This window comes from Carlito syrichta, unplaced genomic scaffold (assembly GCF_000164805.1).
Source record: "Carlito syrichta isolate Samal-C Ts95f unplaced genomic scaffold, Tarsius_syrichta-2.0.1 Scaffold316198, whole genome shotgun sequence".
NCBI lineage: Eukaryota > Metazoa > Chordata > Mammalia > Primates > Tarsiidae > Carlito > Carlito syrichta.
The window spans coordinates 1,050,884-1,074,575 of record NW_007260294.1 but is presented as its reverse complement, the minus strand read 5'-3'; the positions used below and the strand labels follow the sequence as shown (position 1 = coordinate 1,074,575).

The 23,692-nt window shown below is 45.1% G+C and overlaps 1 protein-coding gene across 6 annotated transcripts in view; it reads left to right on the top strand.

The window, feature by feature from the left end:
* The window catches only part of DYNC1I1 (dynein cytoplasmic 1 intermediate chain 1), a 293,645-nt gene that overhangs the window by 228,282 nt on the left and 41,671 nt on the right, over positions 1 to 23,692 (top strand). For all 6 annotated transcript variants that reach the window (XM_008073845.2, XM_021706893.1, XM_021706891.1 and 3 more), the window contains 2 exons: positions 978 to 1,111; positions 5,598 to 5,742. In XM_008073845.2, the coding sequence (XP_008072036.2) occupies positions 978 to 1,111; positions 5,598 to 5,742 (279 nt within the window). The remainder of the gene's footprint in view (positions 1 to 977; positions 1,112 to 5,597; positions 5,743 to 23,692) is intronic.

Here is a 23,692-nt window from a genome sequence, read left to right as displayed (position 1 = left end):
GCGGTGGCTGGGAGCGGCCACTGCACTCCAGTCTGGACGACAGAGTGAGACTCCAACTCAAAAAAAAAATAATAAATTAAAAATAAAAAAATTACTCAGGCAAGGTGGTGTACACCTGTAGTCCCAGTTATTCAGGAGGCTGAGGTAGAAGGATCATCTGAACCCAGCAGGCTGAGGCTACAGTAGCTGTGGTCATGCCACAGCACTCCAGTCCCGGCAACAAAGTGAGACCCGACTCAAAAAAAAAATTTTTTTTTAATCATTTCATATACACAAAAGGGGCTGGACATTATCATTAATTATTTTCCTCTGTCATTTAACTTAATTCAGCAGTGTATCTTTTAAAACTTGAAATCTTTCATTCCTAATCTTAAAAATCATTTTGTATAAAATAAGAGTCTTGTGGTGTGTGTTAACGATGCATTTAAACATCAGTCTTTGCAGGTGCATGGCCTGCACACCCAGCAGCTTCCCTTCATGAAATCCAGTACCCATTGAAATCTGGTTTTTATGACCTGGGTGACAACTCTCTGGTTTTAGTCTGTCGAAGACACACACGCTTGATTTGACAAATGTGCTTAGCACATCTGATATTAATACATGAGTCTCCTCACGAACAATTGATTTTGAAAATGTTTGTAAATACGGGGGTACTGTGTGTTTTATTAGAGCCTGGAGCTGCCAAGTGTGGCCATCATAGCCTTGTCCTGGGTTTCTGCACCATTACTCTCGGAGATCTTACCTGTCATCCCCGCCTGCCGAAAGGCACGGCAGCACGTGTTGATGAAACCCAGCCGGCCTGAAACTGGAGCCCCCAGGGCCGGGTGTCAGGGCAGCCCCCATGGTCTCTGGCACAGCGGGGTCTTTTTTAACGCTGTGTGAACAGCAAACAGACCATTGAGCCAAGTGATTTTCCATGCTGTCCTTGGTGTGGCGAGAAGTTAATGGATGCAAACGTGACCGCATGTGTTTCCTAGGAGAGCATGGAATTGGTGTACAACAAGTCCAAGCCTGTTGCCGTGACTGGGATGGCCTTCCCCACAGGCGATGTCAACAATTTCGTGGTCGGCAGCGAGGAGGGGACAGTCTATACAGCCTGCCGTCACGGAAGGTGAGTTTTTGTTTTCTTCCTGCTGATGCAGTCCTCGTTTCTGGAGTCCCTTGTCGCATTCTGGGGGATGACCCCCTGCCTGGAGAGAAAGGCATTTCTGGAGAAAGGGACAGCATGGCTGCTCTGGTGTCCGCCATTCGTCTGTCTTGGGTGGATCGCAGGCCTTGAGAGAGAATGGCCAGGCTTCAGGACATGTCCCACCTGGCCACCTGCCCTCCCCAGCCCCAACCCCTCCACACATCTGCAGGCTCCAGCCAGGTGCCCATCAGGGCCACAAGCTCCGTGCGTGGCTTACAGATATAGGAGCAAACCTTCTAGTTAGGAATGTTTAATCGCCCATTTTGTGGATGATGCCTGGATTTGTTTAGGTTAAAACCAGCCATGCAGGGGCTCCAAGTCATTTTTATGAGTTCAGCATGCCTGCAGACTCCCGTATCTACACAGGGACTGAAGGTCTCAGGCTGGCTTTCATGGACAACAGGGAGGAGGGGCCCACTGCACAAAGGGCCTGGTCCTTCTCTCTCTTGATTAGACAAAGAGACATCCCCTGCCTTGCACACGAATCACCTGTGCGCAGCTCACCCTGAGCATAGTTCACCCGGCACACGGCTCATGCCTTATGCATCCTTGAGTTTGTACTTTCGGTTCTTCCGCCAGGCCCAGCATATCTCTCTTCTTCATCTGGCTGATTCTTCATTATTTAAGAGCCAGCATAGAGGCCATTCCAAGTGGAAACTTTTCCTGACCCTTGGGCAAAGAAAATCACTCCTTCCTTTACATCCCACGGAATTTTCATTCCTTTCACTCATTCATTCTTTCAAGGAAGGTTTCCTAAGAGCCTACCATACTTCCAGTACTGCCATATGGCTCCAGTGAGGAACAAGACGGGCAAGAGCTCACAATCTAACTGGGGTGAGGCTGACACGCTGGTACATGTCGAGCTCTTTGCACTCGGAGACATCTTTAGGGTCACCCAGTGGCCATTTGACTGCACTTTATGAAATGATGAAAAACGAATCTCTTCATTTAAAATAGTATGGTGTGGGTTCAATTCTTTTATTGTAATGATATTTGGCTTATAATAGAATTTTTGGTATAAAGGAATTTATTTATGACAAAGAAATCAAAATTTTATATCTTATTTTTCTAACGTGTGGTAATATGGGAAGCAGGTTCACGGATACATGTGCAATAGTGATTTGTTGGACGACTTCCACCTGGTGATTTTTCTATCCATGCAGACAGCACAGTCTAGTTTTCTTCCTCCCACATTAATAATAGATCATTTATTGTCTAGTCTGTTGTTTGAAGACAATGTGGAAGGACGCACTCATGACTCCTAAAAACACTTCTCAACTGAACGATCATATCTCAGCATATAGTGAGTCCATCTGTATTTACTTTTTTCCTGCAATTTGAACAAAAAACTTCAAGAAAACATACATTTTTGAAAACTTTGTGCTGGCATTTTTCTGTCCTATATAATCACCAGCAAGTTCTTCATGTCCCCTGAGAGGGGACATTCGAATGGTTTGCTAGATTTATAAAGTCCCCAGAGAAGGGACATCAGAATGCAATGGGCTAGTTTGAGGGGTGCTATGGAGAAGATTAACAGGGAGCCAACAGGACACGCCATGGGCCATCAGCAGCCTTACTGCTTCATGTGCGTCTTTCCCCACAGTATTAATCACATTTTACTTCAATTGTTCACTTTGCCAATTTTCTCTTACCAAACTATTTCTATTTCATCTTTGATTCTTTGCCTATCACATATTAAGTAATGAGCTAAACATCTTTATGTGGAGCCAAGAAATGACAGTTTCCAGATAATACAGAGAAGTTCATTAAAGCCTTTTCTCCCAGGCAGAGAATCTGGCACAGAGTCACCCAAACCACCGTGCCTTTCCAGGTGATAAGAACCTTGACAGACAGATGAGCAGCTGCCCGAGTATAGAGCTAGCTGTCAGGATAAGGCAGAGTTGATCATTAGAACTGGATGGAAAACTGCTTGCAAAACTTAACAGTTGAACAAGAACTACCAAAGGCAAAGAGAAACTAAGCACCCTCGTGGACACAGTGAGCCTTTCCAAAGACATGCATGTGTGTGCACGTGTGTGCATGTGCTTAGTTTCTCTTTGCCTTTGGTAGTTCTTGTTCAACTGATTTTCTCATCTCGTGCCCTCATCCTCAACTGTCAACATTTACCAAGGAGCCACAAATTGTTCTGAGAAGTTCCTAGTCCTGTGTTTTTGTGAACTGTGGAAGTAGCAAGCACCCCAGCTCAGCTGTGTGTCTTTTCCACTAAACAATACTAGCTGTGCTCTTTCTGCCATTCTGTACCTGGAAACAAAGCTACACCTGCCCTGCTGGTGACTCAAAGGTGACTTAGGAAGACAGGCCTTACAAGTCCATGCCCAGCATCCCTCCTTCAGAAAGTCTAGCTAAAACCCCACATTAAAGTCTCACCAGTGTAGAAAGATCCGATAAAGTTACTTATCCTCTATACACCTACCGTGCTCCTACCTTGAGCCAAGTGCACTGCTAGATGCAGTGAGGCCTCAGACGTTGTTCATCCCCGGTCCTGCCTTCAGGGGACTGATGACAGTGGGAGACAGGAACACAAGGCCAATGTCATCCATGGCACAGGGGCACAAAGAAGGCTGAGGGCTTGACAGGGAGCCACGGAATTATCCACATGTGCCCAGTCACTAGGGCACGGGCTCGGCTGACCTCACCCAGGGCATTATCTCAGTCCTTGATGACCCGCAAAAGCCACGGACATGCTTCTGCATGTGTCTCAGATTTGAGCTTGTCTCATATGTGCAACCTTCTGCATCAGGGATATTTCTGCCCTGTGGCTGTTGTCCCTTTCATACCAGCAGAAAGGTCCCTGAGGCACACTCCACAAATCTCCAACAAGCTTAATTTGCCTTCTCCCCTGGTCCATCCCTCTGATGTGAAATACGGTCCCTGGTGAGGTCGTGATGTAGCAGGTGGGCTTTGTAGTCATTGTAAATAGGTCATGGAGGTCGTTGGGGGAGTGGGGGTTACTGCTTTTCACCTAACGTAGAGAAGGTGCAAATCCACTTCATAAACTCAACAAGGGCCTCATGCTGCACCCTATAAACCCTTTCAGTTTGCTGTTAAGAGTCAGTGGAGTCTCACCAGGGGCCACTTCAAAGGTCAGCTCCCTGGGTTCATTAGAACACATTTTAGATGATCCTGCATGGAGTGGCTATTAGCATATCCTGGGCATAATTTCCAAGGGCCTGTTACAGGGACCCACACAGCAGCACTTTGCTCATGATTCCAAATTCTGCTCAGCACACGGACATTTATTGGTGCACCAGAGGCCCAGATGTTTTAATAACCAAATTCATTGTTACTCTTAGTGACATAATATTAAGACTCCACAATCCCTACATATTTGTCATATTTATGACCTCGTACACATGAATTTTTAACATATAGCATTTGGGTTCTATTTTCTCCCATTTTCCTAACTGCCTGCAATTGAATATGGAATATTATGCGATAAGAGGGGGTCTGCAAATAACCCTAGTTTGCTTAAATAGGTGAAATATGTCTGTGGGTAAATTTTCCAATGTGTATCATTATTTCCCAAAAAGCCAGCAGACATCAGTTTGTCTCTTTTTGTTTGCTGTTTCATTCAATGAATACTTATTGAGCACTTACTGTATGCTCAACACTTGGCCACAAGAAAATTGAGGTGTCTGCCCTTATGGAATGAATGCATAGGGTTTTACAACCAACAGGCTCTTCGAAAGAAGTTCAAGCAAGCATGTGCAAAATGCCACATCAGGAATGTAACAGTCTTGTTATAAATAGGACAACTTCTGAGTTCTGGGTTTGTTTCCATCAAAAATAGCTGCATCACCCTGGCACGGTGGCTCATACCTGTACTCATAACACTTTGGGAGGCCGAGGAGGGAGGATTGCTTGGACCTAAGAGTTCAAGACCAGCCTGGGCAACATAGCAAGACCTCATCTGTACAAAAAATAGAAAAATTAGCCAGGTATGGTGGCACATGCCTGTAGTTCCAGCTTCTCAGAAGGCTGAGGCAGGAGGATCACATGAGCCCAGGGTTTCAAGGCTGTGAGCCATGATCACACCACTGAACTCCAGACTGGACAAGAACATGAAACCTGTCTCAAAACAAAACAGCTATATCAACAGTGATAGAATTTGAGGAATTCCTGGGAAGGATTATATGATAAAATTGGATATTAAATTCTGAATATTAAAAAAATTGAGTTGCCCCACATTGGTTCTTAAATCACCCAAACTAGTATAGCATGTAGGCAAGCAATTTCTTCCCATAACTGGGAAAAGGGTTTTGTTTGGTGGCACATGGTTGTTACTGTAAGTCGTGGAGAAGTAATCAGGGGGCCACGTTTGTTTTTTCAAAGCAGTCACAGCTTTGTGGAGGTCACTGGCATTCTCTCCCATGTACATTCCATGCAGCAAAGCCGGCATCGGCGAAGTCTTTGAAGGTCACCAGGGTCCGGTGACAGGGATCAACTGCCACATGGCCGTGGGCCCAATCGACTTTTCACACCTGTTTGTCACGTCATCCTTTGACTGGACGGTCAAACTGTGGACCACGAAGGTAAGAGCATCTGGGAGAGAATCCCTCAGGTAAGGTATGAAGGAAGTGGGTGTGTCCCATCCCCAGAGAAGTGTGGGGACCTGCTGCCCTGAAGCCTCTCCAGGTCACCCAGCCCCGGTGATTGACGCTTCTACCTTGGAGCTGATGCTTACCTTCACCGCCCATTTTGCTTATTTTTAAAAATGTGAGTAATACTTGAATGCATTAAATACAAAATCTGCACCATTCAAATAGTAATAAAGCTGAAGCCCTTCCATGATATTCACTCCACCCACACAGCCCTGGTGGCCCACACCTCAGTCCCCTCCCTGGCGGTAGCCTCTCTTGGTGGTTTACTGTTGGTCTCCCAGAGCATGGTAGCATTTGCTTACAGATGTACCTGTGGAAATGCATGTTTGGGGACTTGGGCAATCCTTGTGTTGGTTTGCTTGATTGACTCATGGTTTTGTGTGTGGGTGTGTGTGTTGTTGGAGGTTTTTAAACTGTTAAATGGCCCTGTGTTATTTGTGTTTTAAGAGGTAATTCTGACCATGTTTGGGAGCAAGAAGGAAAGCAAGGACCACTTGGAAGGAAGGGACAGTGATCTAGGGAAGAAATGACAGGGTAAGCCCAGGAATCTGGGGTGGAAAGAAGGCAATGGACTTGAGAACCACCTAGGAGGGCAAAGACACAGAAATGGGTGACATTTGATGGAGGAAGGCGGGAGAAGGGATCACCACAGAGAACCCCTGTTTACTCCCTGGATAGCCAGCGAGTTGCGGTAGCATCACTGCCATGGTCAACACCAGAGTAAGGGTATGTGGGGCGAGTTTCATGTGGGCATGTGGGGCGAGTTGACATGCCCAGGAGGCACATCAGGACCCTGGGGCAGTTTGACATGGGGCAAAGGAGAGAGAGCTCTAAGATCAGGTGTGCGCTTAGTAGCAGCCGGGATAGCCACGATAGTCACAGTCAAAAGAGGGAGTTTTAGCAGAAACACGAAGCCTCAGTGTAGAGGAAGAAGAATACTTAGGAATAAACAGGAGAAACTGAGCCAAAAGAGGAGACTAAAAAGTAACCCAAGGAGAAGACAAATTCGAGTTCTGGTGTGCTCATAGGTATTAGTGGAGAGGACCATGTCAAGAGGACAAAATGGACTCTTAACTGAGTAAAAGATGCATAGCCTCACTTATAGAGAAACACAAACAAAAGCCAAGCTGAGAAACCTGTTTTCAACTACTAGATTGTCAAGAACCCAAGTTCCAAAACATGCTCTTGATGAGGCTGAGAGAAACCAGGCACTCCCATCCAGTGTCTGGAAGTGCAACATGGCCCAGCCCTGTGGGGGGAATGTGGCACTATTTAAAAATAACACAAGCTGCAGCAGAGCAATTTCCACTTCTAGGAATCTATGCCAAAGTATGCCAGCAAAAATAAGAAAGAGACCTACGACGTCCGACCATTAGGTTTGTGAATCATCCTAGCATAGGTTGATACCTCATTGCTCCATACCTCACTGCTAAGTATCACTTCTGTCACCTTCAAAGTTCTCCAACACCAGCACCTAGTCCACCCGTCAAAGTAATTTTGGAGCACTTTTTCTGAAATGGCCATCAGAGCCATCGTCATTATTTATTGAGGTCTGATAATTAAGTCCACGAACTTGCCACCATATGCTTACATTGGCAGCACTGTACAAATAACTGTATTGAAACACCCTCCTTCCTCACCTGATCTGGCCCACAGTGACCTTTTTTTTTTACCCGAGGATAAAGGAAATATTGAAAGAAGACATTTGATGACATTTAGGACATCAAGGGAAATATGATGATGGCTCTGATGGCCATTCCAGAAAAAGTTCGAAAATTGCTTTGATGAATGGACTAGGCGCTGGTGTCGGTGCATGGCTTCCCAAGGGGAGTCCTTCAAAGGTGACCGTAATGATATTCAGCAATGAGGTATGAAGCACTTTTTCTAGGATGAGTTTATGAACTTAACTGTCGGACTTCATATGAGGAAGGATGTTCATCAAAAGATCACTTGAATAGCAAAATCTGAATATGGCTCATAAGTCATATTCAGGCCTTGGGGAGTCCAAAGGTTGCTGCCTCCACCCAGGGGCATGCTCCTACTCTGGGATGAATGGGAAAGATGGGAACTGCAGGGACTGAACTCTAGGACATGTTTTTAAATGATCAAGGCGGAGAGATGTGCAAGAGGTATATTTGTTTAGAATTACATGTATACATATTTAAAAGCCGAAAGGATAAACCACAAAATAAAGTTGCTTATAGGGAGGAAGGAGGCTGAAAGAAACAAAGATGATAGTCAGACTACTTTGCATATCCCTTGCTTGTGCATTTGATTTTGGAGTCATGAAAATATTTTAAAGAGTTATAAAGCAAAATAAAATAAAATTTAAAATAAGCTCCCCCCAAAATTTAAAGTAGAATGAATCAACCTTAATGTGGTTCAAAATGGTGACAAAACCTTACAGTAAGGAATGATTCAAAGTGACTTTAAAACTCTGTATATTGAGAATACATTCATAAAGGGATATGTTTTAAGGATTTTTTTAAAACTACAAAATAACTTGAATTAATTCTAGTACTAATATTGCTGTTCATTTTATTATTACTGCTAATCTGACACTGTGTTTGTACCATGACATAAATTAAATGGCTATGTTGGTATCATTGAGAACTGAGATTCTCAGCTTGGTTGAAATGAGATACAGATGCATGAAGTTAAGCAGCAATTCTGCAGTGGTCCTGAATTTTAGTTGGAAGTATCTGTAAGAATTCATAGTGTATATTATCTTTCAATCAAAAAGAATACACATTCATCTCTTTGTCTACTAAAAAGACCTAGAAACAGTGACCAGTCCAAGAGCAGTGATATTTCTGGTGCCCAGAGTATGCTCTCTAAATACAAGTTCCACTAAAAGAAACCAAGAATCCCAGAAGAAATTACCAATTCTAGGTCTAGAGCAGGAAATGTAAAATGATGTGTAAAATGAACTGAGACTATTTTGTTATAGCACAAAGCAAGGATGCTAACAAACACTGTAAAGTTTTTGTCAAAGGACTTAGAAGTCAAGTTAAATTTCTGCTGGCATCAATGAGGCTAATAGTCTCTTGAGTTTATGATATACTGAAGAAAACAGATAAAAACCCTCATTGGTCACCTGTGGAGAACACTAGGCAATCATTATTTTGAGAACCAGTAAGTAGAGGAAAGATTTGGACATTTATTCTGTCTTTTCTATATGATTTGTACTTCCAGGTTGCTAAATAGTTGATGAGAGGAAGTTCGTCTTTATAGGAGTATTTCAGATAATATAGAAATAAGATATATTAGAATTTGAATATCATCATTCTGCAAACATTGTGTTGTAAGCAATGATTATTGCTGATAATATCATAAGGAAAGAAACAACTCTCATAATTATGGAAATAGACCACACCACCTTTGGAGTAAGCTTACTCTTAAATCAAATCTGAATCTTCCCAATCCTACAGGTCACCGAATTTAGTGGCAATAGAAGATACAAGAGAAAAATGTTAAAAAAAAAAACATTGCAGGGGTACAGTTGGCCAAGTCCAGACTGTGGGAAGTCTATAGGACAGCAGTCCCCAACCATTTTGGCATCAGGGACCAGTTGGTAGAAGACAGTTTTTTCCATGGACAGTGGATGGGGGGAATACTTTTGGGATGATTCAAGCAAGTAACGTTTATTGTGCACTTTATTTCTATTATTATTTACATTGTAATATATAATGAAATAATTATTCAACTCTCCATTAAATAAAAGAGGCGCTGATGGAAATCGTAAATAAAATAACGGGCAGGCCATACACGGACTAAAATAAGTGCTGGACTCTGACCTAAAGCCTGCTAACAGATGCATCTATACAATTGAGGTATATCAGCTCACTTGCCACTCGCTGATAGGGTTTTGATATGAGTCTGCAAGCAATTGATTTGTTGTGGGTCTCTGTGCAGTCAAACCTCACTGCTCATGTTAATCTGTGTTTGCAGACACTCCCCAGCAGTAGCATCACTGCCTCAGCTCACCTCAGATCATCAGGCATCAGACTCTTGCAAGGAGCCACAACCTAGATCCTATGCATGTGCAGTTCACAACAGGGTTCATACTCCTGTGAGAATCTAATGTCGCTGCTGATCTGACAGAAGGCTGAGCTCGGGCAGTAATGCAAGAGATGGGGAACAGCTGTAAATACAGATGAAGCTTTGCTGGCTTGCCATTCACCTCCCACTGTGTAGCTCGGTTCCTATGGCTCAGGGGTTGGGAACCCCAGCTAAAGGACGATTGATTTCATTTCTGCAACAAAACCAAAACATTTTTTTCAAGGTCAAAAAAAAGAAATGGAAGCGGAAGCTATGTATCAAAACAAAATGAAACAAAACACAACTTGAGACATTTGAACCGACTCAAAATACAGATCTTACGGATCTTCTGTAGGTCTTGATGCAGACAATCACCCATTGAAAAAGATCTCAAAAACTGTCAAGGAAAGGAGAATATGACGGTGTATTGATGTGATTCACGAATTATGACTTTTAGGTGTGATTGTGATCCTATGATCACGCTGAGTGGTGTTACTGTCTAGGGATGCATATGGAAATATTTACAGAAGAAATTCCATAATGTCAGTGATTTGCTTCAGAGTGAGCAGCCAGCAGTTGGGGCGCTCGTGGCTGCAGAAGAGTGATGGCCAGACACCAACAGTGAGTGAAGCTGGATGGCTGACATCAGTCTAGTTCTAGATTTGTTTTTAAATTTTTGTAATAAAAAACTAAAAAATAAAACAGAAGAGAAAGGAGACAGCAGCAATGACAAATCCTTCACAGAAGTAACGTCAGGACTGGAGTGTGTCCTCTGTGTTCCACCACTTGGGAGCCACAGGATCCATGGCAGGGACCGTGTCCTTCAAGTGTGTCAGGGAGGTGGACACTAATCTCCACCGGTCTGAGGAAAATCAAGGTGTCGTCTTTTCTTTCTTGCTGAAGACTGTAGAGGTTCTGAGGGGGTTGCTGTTCCAGGACAGTCCATGTAGAAGGAAGAAAATCTGAAGTGCAGGTTGGAGAAAGGGCTGTGGCAGGTGGGTGTGAAGAGGACCCACAGCCCGGGCAAGGATAGGTTTAAATGTAAGCGGGGGCGTCTCTTCTGCTGGACCTCCAATGGCAAGAAAGGTTGGGATTGAATACTTGTCCACAGGGGCCTGGTGGGTGGAGACACCGGCCCATGTCCATGTGGGCCTGGTGGGTGGAGGCAGGACCAGTGTGTGTCCACCTGTGGGCCTCGTGGATGGAGCCAGGATCGGTTCTTTCTGGTGGTCTCATCTGCCATAGGGTCACTTTTCTGCCAGTGGGAGGTGAAGGGGTTGAGGGACAGAATTCAGTGGCCACGGAGGAGATCAGAAAGATCTGGCTGGGGCCTCTGGGCAGCCGGGGATGGGGAGGGCAGCTGTGGTCAAGAGCAGAATGTCATTGGTTTCAACCTTCAGGCTCAACTTCCTACAGGGGTCTCAGCAGGGCAAATGCAGGCATGAATGAGGAGACGGTTAGGAGAACTGGGCAGAAGCCTGACCAGAGTGTCCTGGAAGGGCAAAAGTGAGAAATCTGGAGACAGGGACAAGAAAGTATTTACTGTTATAGAGGAAGGACTGTCGCCAGAGCAGGAAGGAAATAAAATCAGACAGAAACGAGTAGGAGTGAGGGATGGATGTCCCCAAGACCAGAGAGCAGGAACCAAGGAGGTGGTTGATGAGAGAATTTATAAAATGAGAAACTGTTGTTAGAAGGGGGCTGCTGGGGCTTAGTGTTGCACAGCAGAACCAGTTCCTAAAGATTAGAAAAGAGGGCAAGGTGCGGTCACACATGCAGCTGACATTACATGAAGGTGACATGTATGGGAAATGAGGAGATGCGGAGGCAGAAGGTTGGGGCACCCATGTGCTGAGGGCTTGAAAGCAACCAGGACACAGCTGGGGGTGGGCAGAAAAGGAGATGGTGGTCTCAGTGCCAAAGTCTCTGATGAACTGGGAGATGGATCGAGAGAGGTAAAAGGGAGAAGCAGAGCTTTTGCTGGCAGGCTGAGGAGCTGAGAGGCGGCCCCCTCCCTGCTTTGAAATGGAAAGCATCAGAATGGGCAGCTTGTACTTAAGGAGGGACAGGAAGGGCAGGGTAGAGCTGGGTCCCACCCAGGCAGTAGAGAGGTGCCCAAGGACAGGACTGCGGAAGGCAAAACCATTTATCTGGGAATAATAGATGAGAGCAGGTGGGGGCGATGGTAGAGGAAGCAGTGAGTGACTAGTTCAGGTGAAATAAGTACTAATAGAGACTTCTAGAAAATTCTACAAGACCGCGCCAAGAGGTCAGGCACAGTGACTCACACCTGTCATCCCAGCACTTTGGGAGACTGAGGCAGAAGGATCGCTTGAGCCCAGGAGTTCAAGACCCGCCTGGGCAATGTAGCAAGACCCCGTCTCCACAAAAAATCCAAACATTATCTGAGCATGGTGGCACATGACTGTAGTCCCAGCTACTCGGGAGGCTGAGGCAGAAGGATCATCTGAGCCCAGGAGGCCAAGGTGGTGAGCCATGATCATGCCACTGCACTCCAGCCTGGACGACAGTGCAATTCCAGCTCAAAAAAAAAAAAAAAAAAAAGACTGCACCAAGAATAAAGAGTGGGGCTGAAATAAAAAGCCCTGGAACTCAGAGCAGGAGGCTGGTCTTGACACACTGTTTTACAAGGAAGACAGCAGGAAGTGGGGGGTGGGATTAAATAGGTGCCTGACACTCCTTCACCCACACCGCCACCTCATTTCCTCATGAAGACTCTACCCCAGAGCAGAAGCTTTGAGTGGACTGCCTTGCAAACAGAGAGCCAGGCCTTGCTCCCGGCAGCTGAGTCAACAAAGGCAAAGGCACTTTCATCGAAGGGCTGGGAGGTTGGGCCCCAGGTGGGGAGTGCGGCCAGAAAGACAGGTCTATGCTCGATCGTGCAGACTTATTTTTATGTTATAGGTGATGACACGTCATTTTAGGAGGGAATGAATCAACATTTAATTTTAAGACGTTTGTTCTGCAGTACTATGGAAGATGAATTCGCACAGGGGACCAAGATCAACTTTCATCAGGGCCATGCTGTGTGCTGAGCATCAGCTAGATGTTCAAAGTCTGTGAGTCCATTAAAACCTCACAATACACCCAAGAGGGGATGTTCGTGTCCCATTTATATACGAGGAAACTGGGAACATCCATCATTTGCCAGATGTGCTCAGCAAGTGGAGATACTGGGGTTAGATTCAGATGTGTGAGACGTCAGAGCCCGTGTTCCTTCTGTACCAGTGAGCCCAACTGGCAGACGAGAGGTCCAGGTGTCAGCCAGCTTGGCTGTCCAAGTGGGAGCCAGAACAGGCTTATAAAGGAAGACACAAGGAGGGATCAGACTCCCAGAGCAGTTCCCCATGACTTGCTTTCAGAGGGGATCACCGATGAGCCTGATGTTCCCACCGTGGGCATCTGAGGGAGGATGTAGGTGTCAGTGACTGAGATGGGGCATATGGGAGGGGCAGGCTTGTCCTGGAGCTGGGACATCAACAACCTGGGCCTGCTCACACTGGGTGCTAGGAAGTCTCTGTGGGTGATTGAAGGTGTTGTCAGCTGGTTGCAGCGGCTCACCCCTATAATCACAGCACTTTAGAGGAGGCAAGAGAAACGTTTGAGCCCAGGAGTTTGAGAGCAGTCTGGGCAACATAGCAAGACCTCATCTCTACAAAAAAAATCAAAAATTAGTTGGTGTGATGGGGTGCAACTATAGTCTCAGGCTGAGGTGGTAGGATTGCCTGAGCCCAGGAGGTTGAGGCTGTGGTGAGCTGTGATCATCATGATTGTTGACCATCGCACTCCAGTCTATGCAACGGAGTGAGACCTCAACTCAAAAAAAAAGTGGAGAGCTTGTCTTAGTTGGTTCAGCTTACCACAACAAAATACCCAAGAGTGGGGAATCTGTAGATAACAGTGTATTGCTCACAGTTCTGGAGGCCGATATCCGAGATTAAGGTGCTGGTAGATTAGGTGTCTGGTGAGGGTTCTCTGCTTCTTAGACAGCACTTGCTTGTTGTGCCCTCACATGGTGGAAGGGCACACAGGCTCCCTCGAGCCTCTTTTCTGAGGGCACTAATCCCATTTGTGAGGGCTACACTCTTGTCACTTCATCACCTCCTGCCACCCCCCCAATACTATCATGCTGGTAATTAAGCCTCAACATAAGAATTTGAGGGGATACAGACATTCAGCCCACGGCAATATGGAAGCTTAGGGGTGAGAGCTGAGTTAGAAGTCTAGACATGGCAGTGACCTACATGCGGTCATCTATTCCACAGGTGAAAATTACTAACAGCATGTGAATCGCAAGAAGTGTGAGAGCAGCCTTGAGGCAGCTGGTGTTGCAGTGCTGAGGCATGACGTGCCCACAAAGGGTGTCAGGACGGGCGTGGTGGTTCATGCCTGTAGTCCCAGTACTTTGAGAGGTTGAAACAGGAGAATCACTTGAGCCTGGAAGTTCAAGACCAGCCTGGGAACATAGCAAGACCCCATCTCTACAAAATAATCAAAAAACAATTAGCCAGGCATGGTGGTGGGCACCTGTAGCCCCAGCTACTCAGGAGGCTGAGGCTGGAGGATCACTTGAGCCCAGAAGATCGAGGCTGTGGTGAGTCGCCCCTATACTCCAGCCTGGGTGACAAAGTGAAACTTCAACTCAAAAATAAAGGGGGAGTGTCAAACACCAGAGGTAAGAGGCAGAAGGTAAGACAAGAGGAGGGTCACATGGATCTCAGGGAGCACTGGGGTGGGGGTCATTGGAGAGTGAAGAGGAAAGCAGTAGAAGCAGAAAGTGTACATCACTCTTTCAGACACCAGGCAGTAGACAGGAGGTGGAGCAGAGGCTGGCAGGGGAAGCCAGCCGAGCGAGCATTTGGTTGTGACCTCCTGGGAGAGACTTAAGAGAAGGAGCTCTGACAGGTGCAGGTCAGCAGGTTGTGGCCGATCCTGTGAAGCCATGTCAAAGAGCCCTCATGGGGTCGAGTAGGGATCAGAGGCAGGACACCAGGGAGACAGGAAGGAGGCTGAGCCAAATGGAGGCGAATGGAGCACAGAGGGAGGATGGTCCATCCCTTCACGAGGTCGAGGGCGCTTATCTCTAGTGGTGACAGGAGTGGGAAGGAGGCCAAGATCAGGTCCTGGGAGAGCCCAGACAGGGCCCTGCCTCTGGAGTGTCTGAACTGCACAGATTTGAGGACAGGCCAGGGCCAAATAGCACAGGTGTGTGTCATAGGCATTGTCTAATTAAACTCTTTCAGGTGGCTGGCGGGGCAGGAGTGGTGTGAATGCTGAGGGCTTCAGAACTCTCCTGAATCTGGTATTCATGCTCTCCATCACCCATCCCCACATTGCTCCAGCAGGGGATGGTTTCCCTGTGGGAGACAGATCACTTCTCTAGAAGTCCCCTAAACCAGGAGTTCCCAAAGTGTGGCTCCTGACCAGCAGCAGCAACGTTACCTGGGACTTAGAAAGGCAAATTCTCCCATCCCCTCTGCCCCAGACACTCTGTCTCAAAAATCCTGGAGACAGCCTTGCAATCTGTGTTAATTAACTAGCCTTCTGGGTATGTCTGGTGCTGCAAAACTGTTAGGGCTATGTCTAAATGATTGGGAAAGTTTTTTTGTTGTTGGTTTTTTGGGGTTTTTTGAGTCAGGGTCTCTCTCACTCTGTTGCCTAGGCTGGAAGGCAGTGGCACCATCACTGCTCAACCTCGACCTGCCAGGTTCAGGCGATCCTCCCACCTCAGCCTTGCGAGTGCCTGGGACTACAGGTGCACACCACCACATCCGGTTAACTATTTTAATTTTTTGTAGAGATAAGGTGTGGCTATGTTGCCCAGACTGGTATCCAGGCCTCAAGCAATCCTCCCACCGTGGCTTCCCAAAGCACCACACCTGGCCCACAGTGTTCTATTTCAATGATTTTAAGTGGGCACAATGATTTTAAGGATTCCTTTTGTTCCAAGGGTGTATCAGGGAACTGGAGAGCTAATGTACAGGTCAGAGAGGAGAATGAAAACCACTGTTTCATCCCCAGACATTGACATTAATTATAGTTTAATTTTTAAATTAAACTATTTATGTCAAATAATTAAATTTAATTTTAAAGTAATTTTAAAATTAAAATTTTAATTTAAATTAGTTATGTGCAAATAATTAATTCATATCTTACTAATGCTTGCCAAGTGTTTGTACCATGACTATATTTGAAAATTCAAGCCGGGCTCGGTGGTTCAGCCTGTAATTCCATGCCTTTGGGAGGCTGAGGTGAGTGGATTGCCTGAGCCCGCGGGTTCGAGACCCGCTTGGGCAACTTGGCGAGACCTCATCTCTACAATAAATAAAAAAAATCAGCTGGGCATGGTAGCACGTGCCTGTAATTCTGGCTACTCGAAAGGCTGAGGCGGAAGGATCGCCAGAGCCCAGTGGGTCGAGGCTGCAGTGGCCGGGAGCAGCCACTGCACTCCAATCTGGGCAACAGAGTGAGACTCCAACTCAAAAAAAAGAAAAGAAAATTCAAACCTAATTACAACCTGTTGTGGTGTCCAGGGAACAATAGTTATACTTGAAACTCTTAATAACGTCGCTGGTATCTTTCTCCTCTTCAATTTTAACAAACATACAATTTAAAGCAACTTAAACTTGCTAATCACTTTTGCAAGATTATGACTGCAAATAACTTTCCTTATCTTAATAAAAGGACCACTGTGAAAAAATAAATACTGTTTGGAAATACTAGAAATGAAGGGTTTGACTTTTTTCAGTCTTTTTGACAATCAAAATTTTCAGTGAACTGTGGGACTGAGAAAGAATTGAGCTGGGTGATTATTTTAGTGCCTTGACAATAATGGCTACTTAGTAATCTTTATTTTCAACTCACTGGGTACCTTGGAGTCATTGTATCATTAAACGAAAGCAAAGAAGTCTGTGGCTGGGTCTCATGTAATCACTGATTAGCGACACCCTCACACTTCAGTTTGTGAATTAAATCAGATAAGAAAGATCCTTCAACTGTAGAGTCAATGCTAAGAAACAAGACTTTGAAGTGTCAGGACTCAAATTTTAAAAGAGGCTACCGTATGATCATGTGTTCATAAAAATAAATGTAGCTAGAAAAAGATAACTAAAGAATGTTCAAAGGCAAACCAAGCAACAGGAAAGAAATTCAAAGGCAACAGCAAAGTTGCAAAGTTGAGCAATGCAAGCGTGCACGTTGTACGTGCCACTGGCAGGGAGTCACATTTCCAACACACAGGTAGACAAGCATTAAAGAAAAGCTGTATTCTGGGGAAAATGCCGGGCTGGAATTAACACTCTGAGCAAGATGATATAAGCTTGATGGCTACGGCAGACTCCCTAGAATTCGCTTTGCATAACCAGCATGATTGTCTGAGAGACAGTAGCACTTTGCCTGCTTTTAGAGAGAGAGAAGCTGGGACCCTGAAATCCCAAATTAAACAAGAAACATCTCCACATAGGACTTTACAAGTGTTGCAGTTAGACGAAAAGGCATATTTGGAGAAAATGCAATCATTTGTCAACTCTCTTTGTGACTTGGATAATTAATATTTTCATTAAATTTATATGGGATTTGGTCTTGTTTTGGTTTTTAGTCAGGTTCTCACTCTGTCACCCAAACTGGAGTGCAGTGGCACCATCATAGCTCACTGTAAACTCGACCTCCTGGCTCAGGAGAGCCTCCTTTCTCAAACTCTCGTGTAGCTGGGACTACAGACATGCACCACCACGCTTGGCTAATGTTTTTATGTTTTTGTAGAGACGAGATCTTGCTATAATTTCCCAGACTGGTCTTGAACTCAGGGACTCAATCAATCCTCCTGCCTCCGCCTCTCAAAGTGCTGGAATTGCAAGCATGAGCAATCACACCAAGGCTATATACGGTTTGTTTAAACTTCCCTTGACCATTGAGCAGACTGAATTTTGGAACTGAGAAAGGCCAAAGGTCCCTACCCATCCCTGAGTGAACTCCCACATCTAGTATCCTCTGCTATGCTCCCAAAGTCCTCTTCCTCCAACTCACTGAAAACCAAGCAAAAGGCAGACAACTGCCCTTGACCTTGCTGCCCAGTCTGTCCTATGTGTATTCTGCCCTCCCTGCTGAGCTGCAGGTTCAAGGTGTGGTTTATACTCTCTCACAACGACTCCTCAACCTGCTCCTTCGAAGGGCACTGATCGGCTTCCTGCTGTTCCAGGGGCCACTCAGCCCTTTCTATTTCCTTCTATGACTTTGCTGCTTTGATAATGTTGGTTTGTCCCTTGAAACATCAAGGAGGCTGCTTTAGAGTTCACTAAAAAACTGTATACTTAAATTTATCCTTTATGGTCTCTTCAAATTAAAGGGTGCTTTACCTGAATATATTCTGTTGAGTACCGACTCTTACCTTTCATTGTATCTTAGCACATTAAACTTCCCATCCATCAAAAAATGCTGGAGTTGATGCTGAGCAATGAAGTATGTGCCTTGGCGGGATGAAAACATTCATCATTCCACTCAGCCTCTCTGCTGGCTGAGGTTTGGATGGTGTTTTTTCCTGGACTGCAGTTTAGCTCAGTGGCCAGACGAGTTATGAGCCTTTGGGCTTTTTATCATCACATCCAGCCTGGGACATTTAGGCGGATTCCAATTAAACACCGGGTTGGTATTTACTTTGGTCCCTGTACAGCCTCAGAAGGATTCAGGCTCCTGATCCTGTTCGTGTTTGGCAGGACAGTCCCGTTCTTTAGACTTCAAAGGAATTACATTTCTTCTACTTGTATTGATGTTACCTTCTGATTCCGTCTGCACTCCACTCTTGGACTGAAAATTCAATTCCTTTATGTTGACTGGTCAGGTACACAGCCCAACTTAACCCACGTGTTGGTATTTGATGTGGCTCTTGGACACCACCCTGGGATGCTGTCATCCAAGAACCTTTCACGACGCATATTTGATTGATGGAAACCACTGACTTCCTCCGAATGTGTCTTGCCATTGTATAATCCGTCCTAGCAGTTAACACGCACCTCTCAGTCCTCTAATCTTTTCACAGTGACTCTGAGAATGAAATTTTCTAAGTGACTGAAGGATGATGGCTTGGCACAAATTAGAAAGATAATCTTCCATTTTCAAGCAACTACTGTGAAATCAATAAATAAACATTCCCGATTTCACTTTTACATCCTCTGCTGGGGTTCGAATGTAGATGACTATCTTTGCTTATTGTTTTCCCTCCTGGATACTAGGAAAGAATGATCATTTGAATTTGTTGTTGATAAAAGAAATTAGAAACATTTTTTTCTAAGGAAAAGTATCATTTATTACCGTTCAAATGTATTCATTAGAAATGATCATGCATTGTGAGACCAGCTGCTGTGGCTCATGCTGTAATCCCAGCATTTTGGGAGGCCAAGGCAGGAGGATCACTTGAACCCAGGAGCTTGAGACTAGCCTGGGCAACAGAGTAAGACCCTCGTCTCTATTAAAAAACAAAACAATAAGATCATGCATTGTAACAAATGTTAAATATGGTTATAGTGTAAAGAATACAAAGATAACATATTTTCATCTTGTCCACTGAGTCACAGTGAGTGTACGACTGTGACAATTGCTGTCCTTTTCCTGGAAAACAGTGAGATCCTGGGGAAGAGGCCTGGGTCTTTTTGTCCATGTCCCCATTACCTGGCACATGCTTGGGACCTGGGAGGTACTTTAAATCATTGAGTTAATCCATAAACAAATAATCCCTGGGTTCTTTAAAGATGTGCATTGAAGACACCCTATGGCAAATATTTAGTTGTCAGTGGCTTTGAGCAGTAGAATTCACAGCCATAATTTGTAAATATAATAATTAGAAAACTGAAGTTAAGCTTTAAAAACCCTATTGGGAAATATTTAAGAAGCTACACTTTTGGGGGGAAAACCCAGGCAATCACCCATGAGTAGACTGGTCCTTAAATATTTTCCTTCATAGCAGGTGAGTGGAATTCCAACCCATTTTTAAGGATGCTCTAAGACTCTGGGCAACCCGTGTTCCCAGCCGCCCCTCGCTCCTGATGGGGGCCTTTGTCAGGCCTGGATGAGAGGCATGTGCTTCTGACCATGGCTTGTTGGTCTGTCGTAGCCCTGTGAGATGCAGAGATGTTCTCTGTACCCCAGGAAAAGGCTGAGTCTAGTGGGATGGGCTCCCTCCAGGAAAATGAGCCCAATTCCTCTCTAAATCACAGTTTATAAGAGAAACTCCTACCCAAGGTGAAGGTACAGAGGGAAGATGGAGAGGAAGATGTTCCAAAAGAGGCTTCTCAAAGTGTGTGCCATCCTGGCGGAAGTCTGCAGGAAGCATGAGTGGAATCAAGGGAGAAAGGGAAGGGCATGTAAGCAGAATGAACAGAGTGTGCAGAAACTCAGAGGCACGGGATAGTTAACACTCCCTAGCTGTGTAAATTTAGAACAGCCACTTAACATCTCTGGGTTGCAGTTTATTCATCTACTAAATGAGGATGGAAATACCACCTATTTCCTAGAGCTCTTGTGAAGATTAAACGAGTTTATACACGTAAAGCTCTTAGAACCAGGCTAAGCATAGAGCGAGCATTATTAAAGAAGCAGCAACAATCATAATCTCTGTTATGACTACTAGGTTGTGGCTATCACTGCTGTGTTGTCATTTGGACTCTATAGAGGCTTAGTGAGGCTGGAGCAGTGGGTAAGGTGACCAGGAGGAGATAATGGCACTGGGGACAAAGGGCCCTGGATGATGAAAGGCAGGCTGTGATGTTGCACAGTGGATATTCTGAAGGCGCCGAGGGTGGCCTGTGTTACAGTGGGCCCTGATGCCTCCTACTCGATGTCACGAAGAGTGAGGCAGGCCCAGAGGATGTCCACTGCTCTGTTGTGAACCACGGGGAGAGCACAAAGAAAGGCATCTGGTGGCTGCGCACCAATGTCCCAGGGGCATTTGTGCTCCCCAGTCTCCCTGGACCCAGCCCATGAGTCCCACCTGGCTCAGCATCAGCCAGCTAGGCCACAATTGCGCACTCACAATTCCACCCCACGCAGGGACAGAAGCTGGACCAGCGAGAACACTCGCAATCTTTCCCCTCCTGGTTCACACTGCACCTGGGTTTTCAGATAGATCCTGGTGAAGGTGACAATTACAATAATCTTCGTCATACTTGGAGGTGCATTTAGCCAGATACCCACATGCAACTGGCGCTGTCACTGATGGTACGTGACGGTATATCTGCAGTGAGCTGCCATGTGACCCATCTGGCCAGATCCCACAGAGCTGCTTCACCTGGCCTCCCACCGGCCTCATGTCCATGTGTCTATAGTGCATCTGCCCTTGGGCTTTTCCTGTTAGCATCATACCATTGCTTTCTACATTCCCTTCCTCATCCTTCTCGGTTCCAGCCACCTCCTGTCACTGGTGCTTCTAATCCTCAACAAAGTCCATTTCCATAGCTCCCCGCCCCATCCTGACTTCTCAAAGAGAGGTTAAATATGGCAGCACAGGAAGACAGGGGATCTTTCTCTTGTCTTCCATCTAAGGAAAGTGCCTATGAGCATTTTTTCTTAGTATATTCTAATATTCATTATGTTTACAATATCCATAGATTTCTTTAACTTGTTTGGCAATTTAGTGCCTAATTACACATTTTTTAGAATGGGACTTTGCCTCATCCATCTTTGTCTTGTGTCTATCACATGCCAGTTTGACAGACAGCAGAATTTGTCCACTAGGAGAAATTACGACTTTATCAACTTGGGATAAAAAATATTGGAAGATTGTTCTCAGTCTTCTTGTATTTTGTAAAGAATAAATAAAAGATTTGTACTGGAAAGATAAACATAATTCATCTTTGAAGGTCACCCTTTTTCCTTCCAAAGTGAAGTAACTGGCCCTCCTATAAATTCTGGGGAACCAGGGCTCAGTGTTTTTGGCTGGAAGTGCACCAGCTCTGTGGAAGTTTCTGGAAAGGAATGTTGTGGAATTGGTGGGAAGTAAAATCACTTTTTCTCCTGCCCCCTGGTTGGCTGGCTTGAACTAAGCCCAAGTCAAAAGTAAGAAGAGGTCTCTTGTAAGCGTTAGCTTCCTTCTCACTCAGAACCTTCCTTAAGGATTAAACATTTAACTCTTAAGCCAGAAGTCTTACCTCTCTGCCAGGCCCCACTGCCTTCAGGTCTGTGGAATCCCTGATCCAGGAGCGTTCTGCTTGAGACTCTTTGCCCCCCAGGAAGTAATTGTGCCTGATTGTGTTGATATATCTCCCCCTCGGTCACCCCTCTCTGGCAAAGGCCAGGAAGTGAGCTGAGCTTTGCTTCCTTCTGCCATTAGGACAATTTCCTTAATGTAGCAGTCCATGGCCTATCACAATGACGTGTGTGTGTGTGTGTGTGTGTGTGTGTGTGTGTGTGTGTGTACATGTGGCTGTGTGTGTGCAATCTTGTTTCCTCACTTGATAGTATTTCATGTTAATCCAAATCTGTGATAAATTGGAATGGCCATACTTTTCTCTAAGAATGCCCTCCTCTACCCCCACCCCCACCTCCAAAAGTCTAACTACTGGGACAACTGTTCCTTAAGAGTGGAGAATGTGTCTTCTCAATCAAGTTTGTAACAAAATTATCCCCAGTCTCTCTGAGGTGGGTCTCTCCCGTGCTTTCTCCCTCCATAATCCTTTTAGATAATCTCTCTAAAATACACCTTTCATTATGCCATTTCCTTGCACTACAACATACAACAAAATTCCACTCTGTGGAATTTTAACAGGCATTTTTCAAAGGCTGGAGTTCCATGATTTACCAAAAAAAAAAAGAAAGAGTTAAAACCATCAGGGCTCTTTGTAAGGAGGTCTTTTGACTGCATTCTTCAAGAATAGGCTGTACATATGGCATGTGACTTGCCTAAACACAAGGTTCATTTGTCCCCATGCATCTTGAGGGACAGTATCCCTTAGAACATAACTCTGACAGCCCTGACATGTGACCCTCACTTGCTTTCCTGATTATTTCAATCCCTTCGACCTGCACTACCTGGTTCTCCACACCCCTGGACATACATCTAAGCCATAGTTTCACACGTTCTAAATACCGTCTTTCCCATTTGCAATAGTAATGTCAAGCAAGTACATTTTCAAAATCAGTGTTGATAGAAATGACTTGAGCAGCACAATTAATGAACCTGAAGATATGGAGAGAGAAGAGAATGAGAGGAAGAATTAAGTGTTCAGAAATGGCATTTTGAGGTAGTGATATGACAGGAAGGAGCTTTGCATGAGGACAGGTGCCATGCCAGTGCCACCCAGAAGGGTGATTAAATTAATGTGCTATTTCAAACACAGGCAGTGCTGATGTTTCTGATAGAATCAGAGTTCCTGTGTGGGAAGTGAGCTAGGAGGGCAGCAAGAAAGTCTGGTTGATGTCATAGAAGTCAGACACCAGGAGCCTTGGCAGACCCCTCTGCCCTTCCCTTGTCTTACAGAAAAGAAAAACCAATGTCCTGAGAGGATGACAGAGATGTCCTCTGGTCCCATCTCACAGTCATTGTGATTGGGTCTGTTAGGAATGGGTGTGTTAAAGAAAGTGATTTAATGGCAGATGCTTGAGTCACTCACCAGCTCTTATCTGGTCCAATCATGCAGCACCCACAGTTACAAAGCTCTTCTTATAATAATTTTAATCAGTCAAAAAATTAAGCCCTTGGTTATAATGTAAAAGCCTTTCATTGGGTTTATGTTTTCATTGCTTCCTCTTCTCCACAGAGTAGAAAGCTTCTGAGGTCGGTGACCTATTTCACATCTAGTCTATACCCTCCATAGCTTTTAGTCAACGTAGT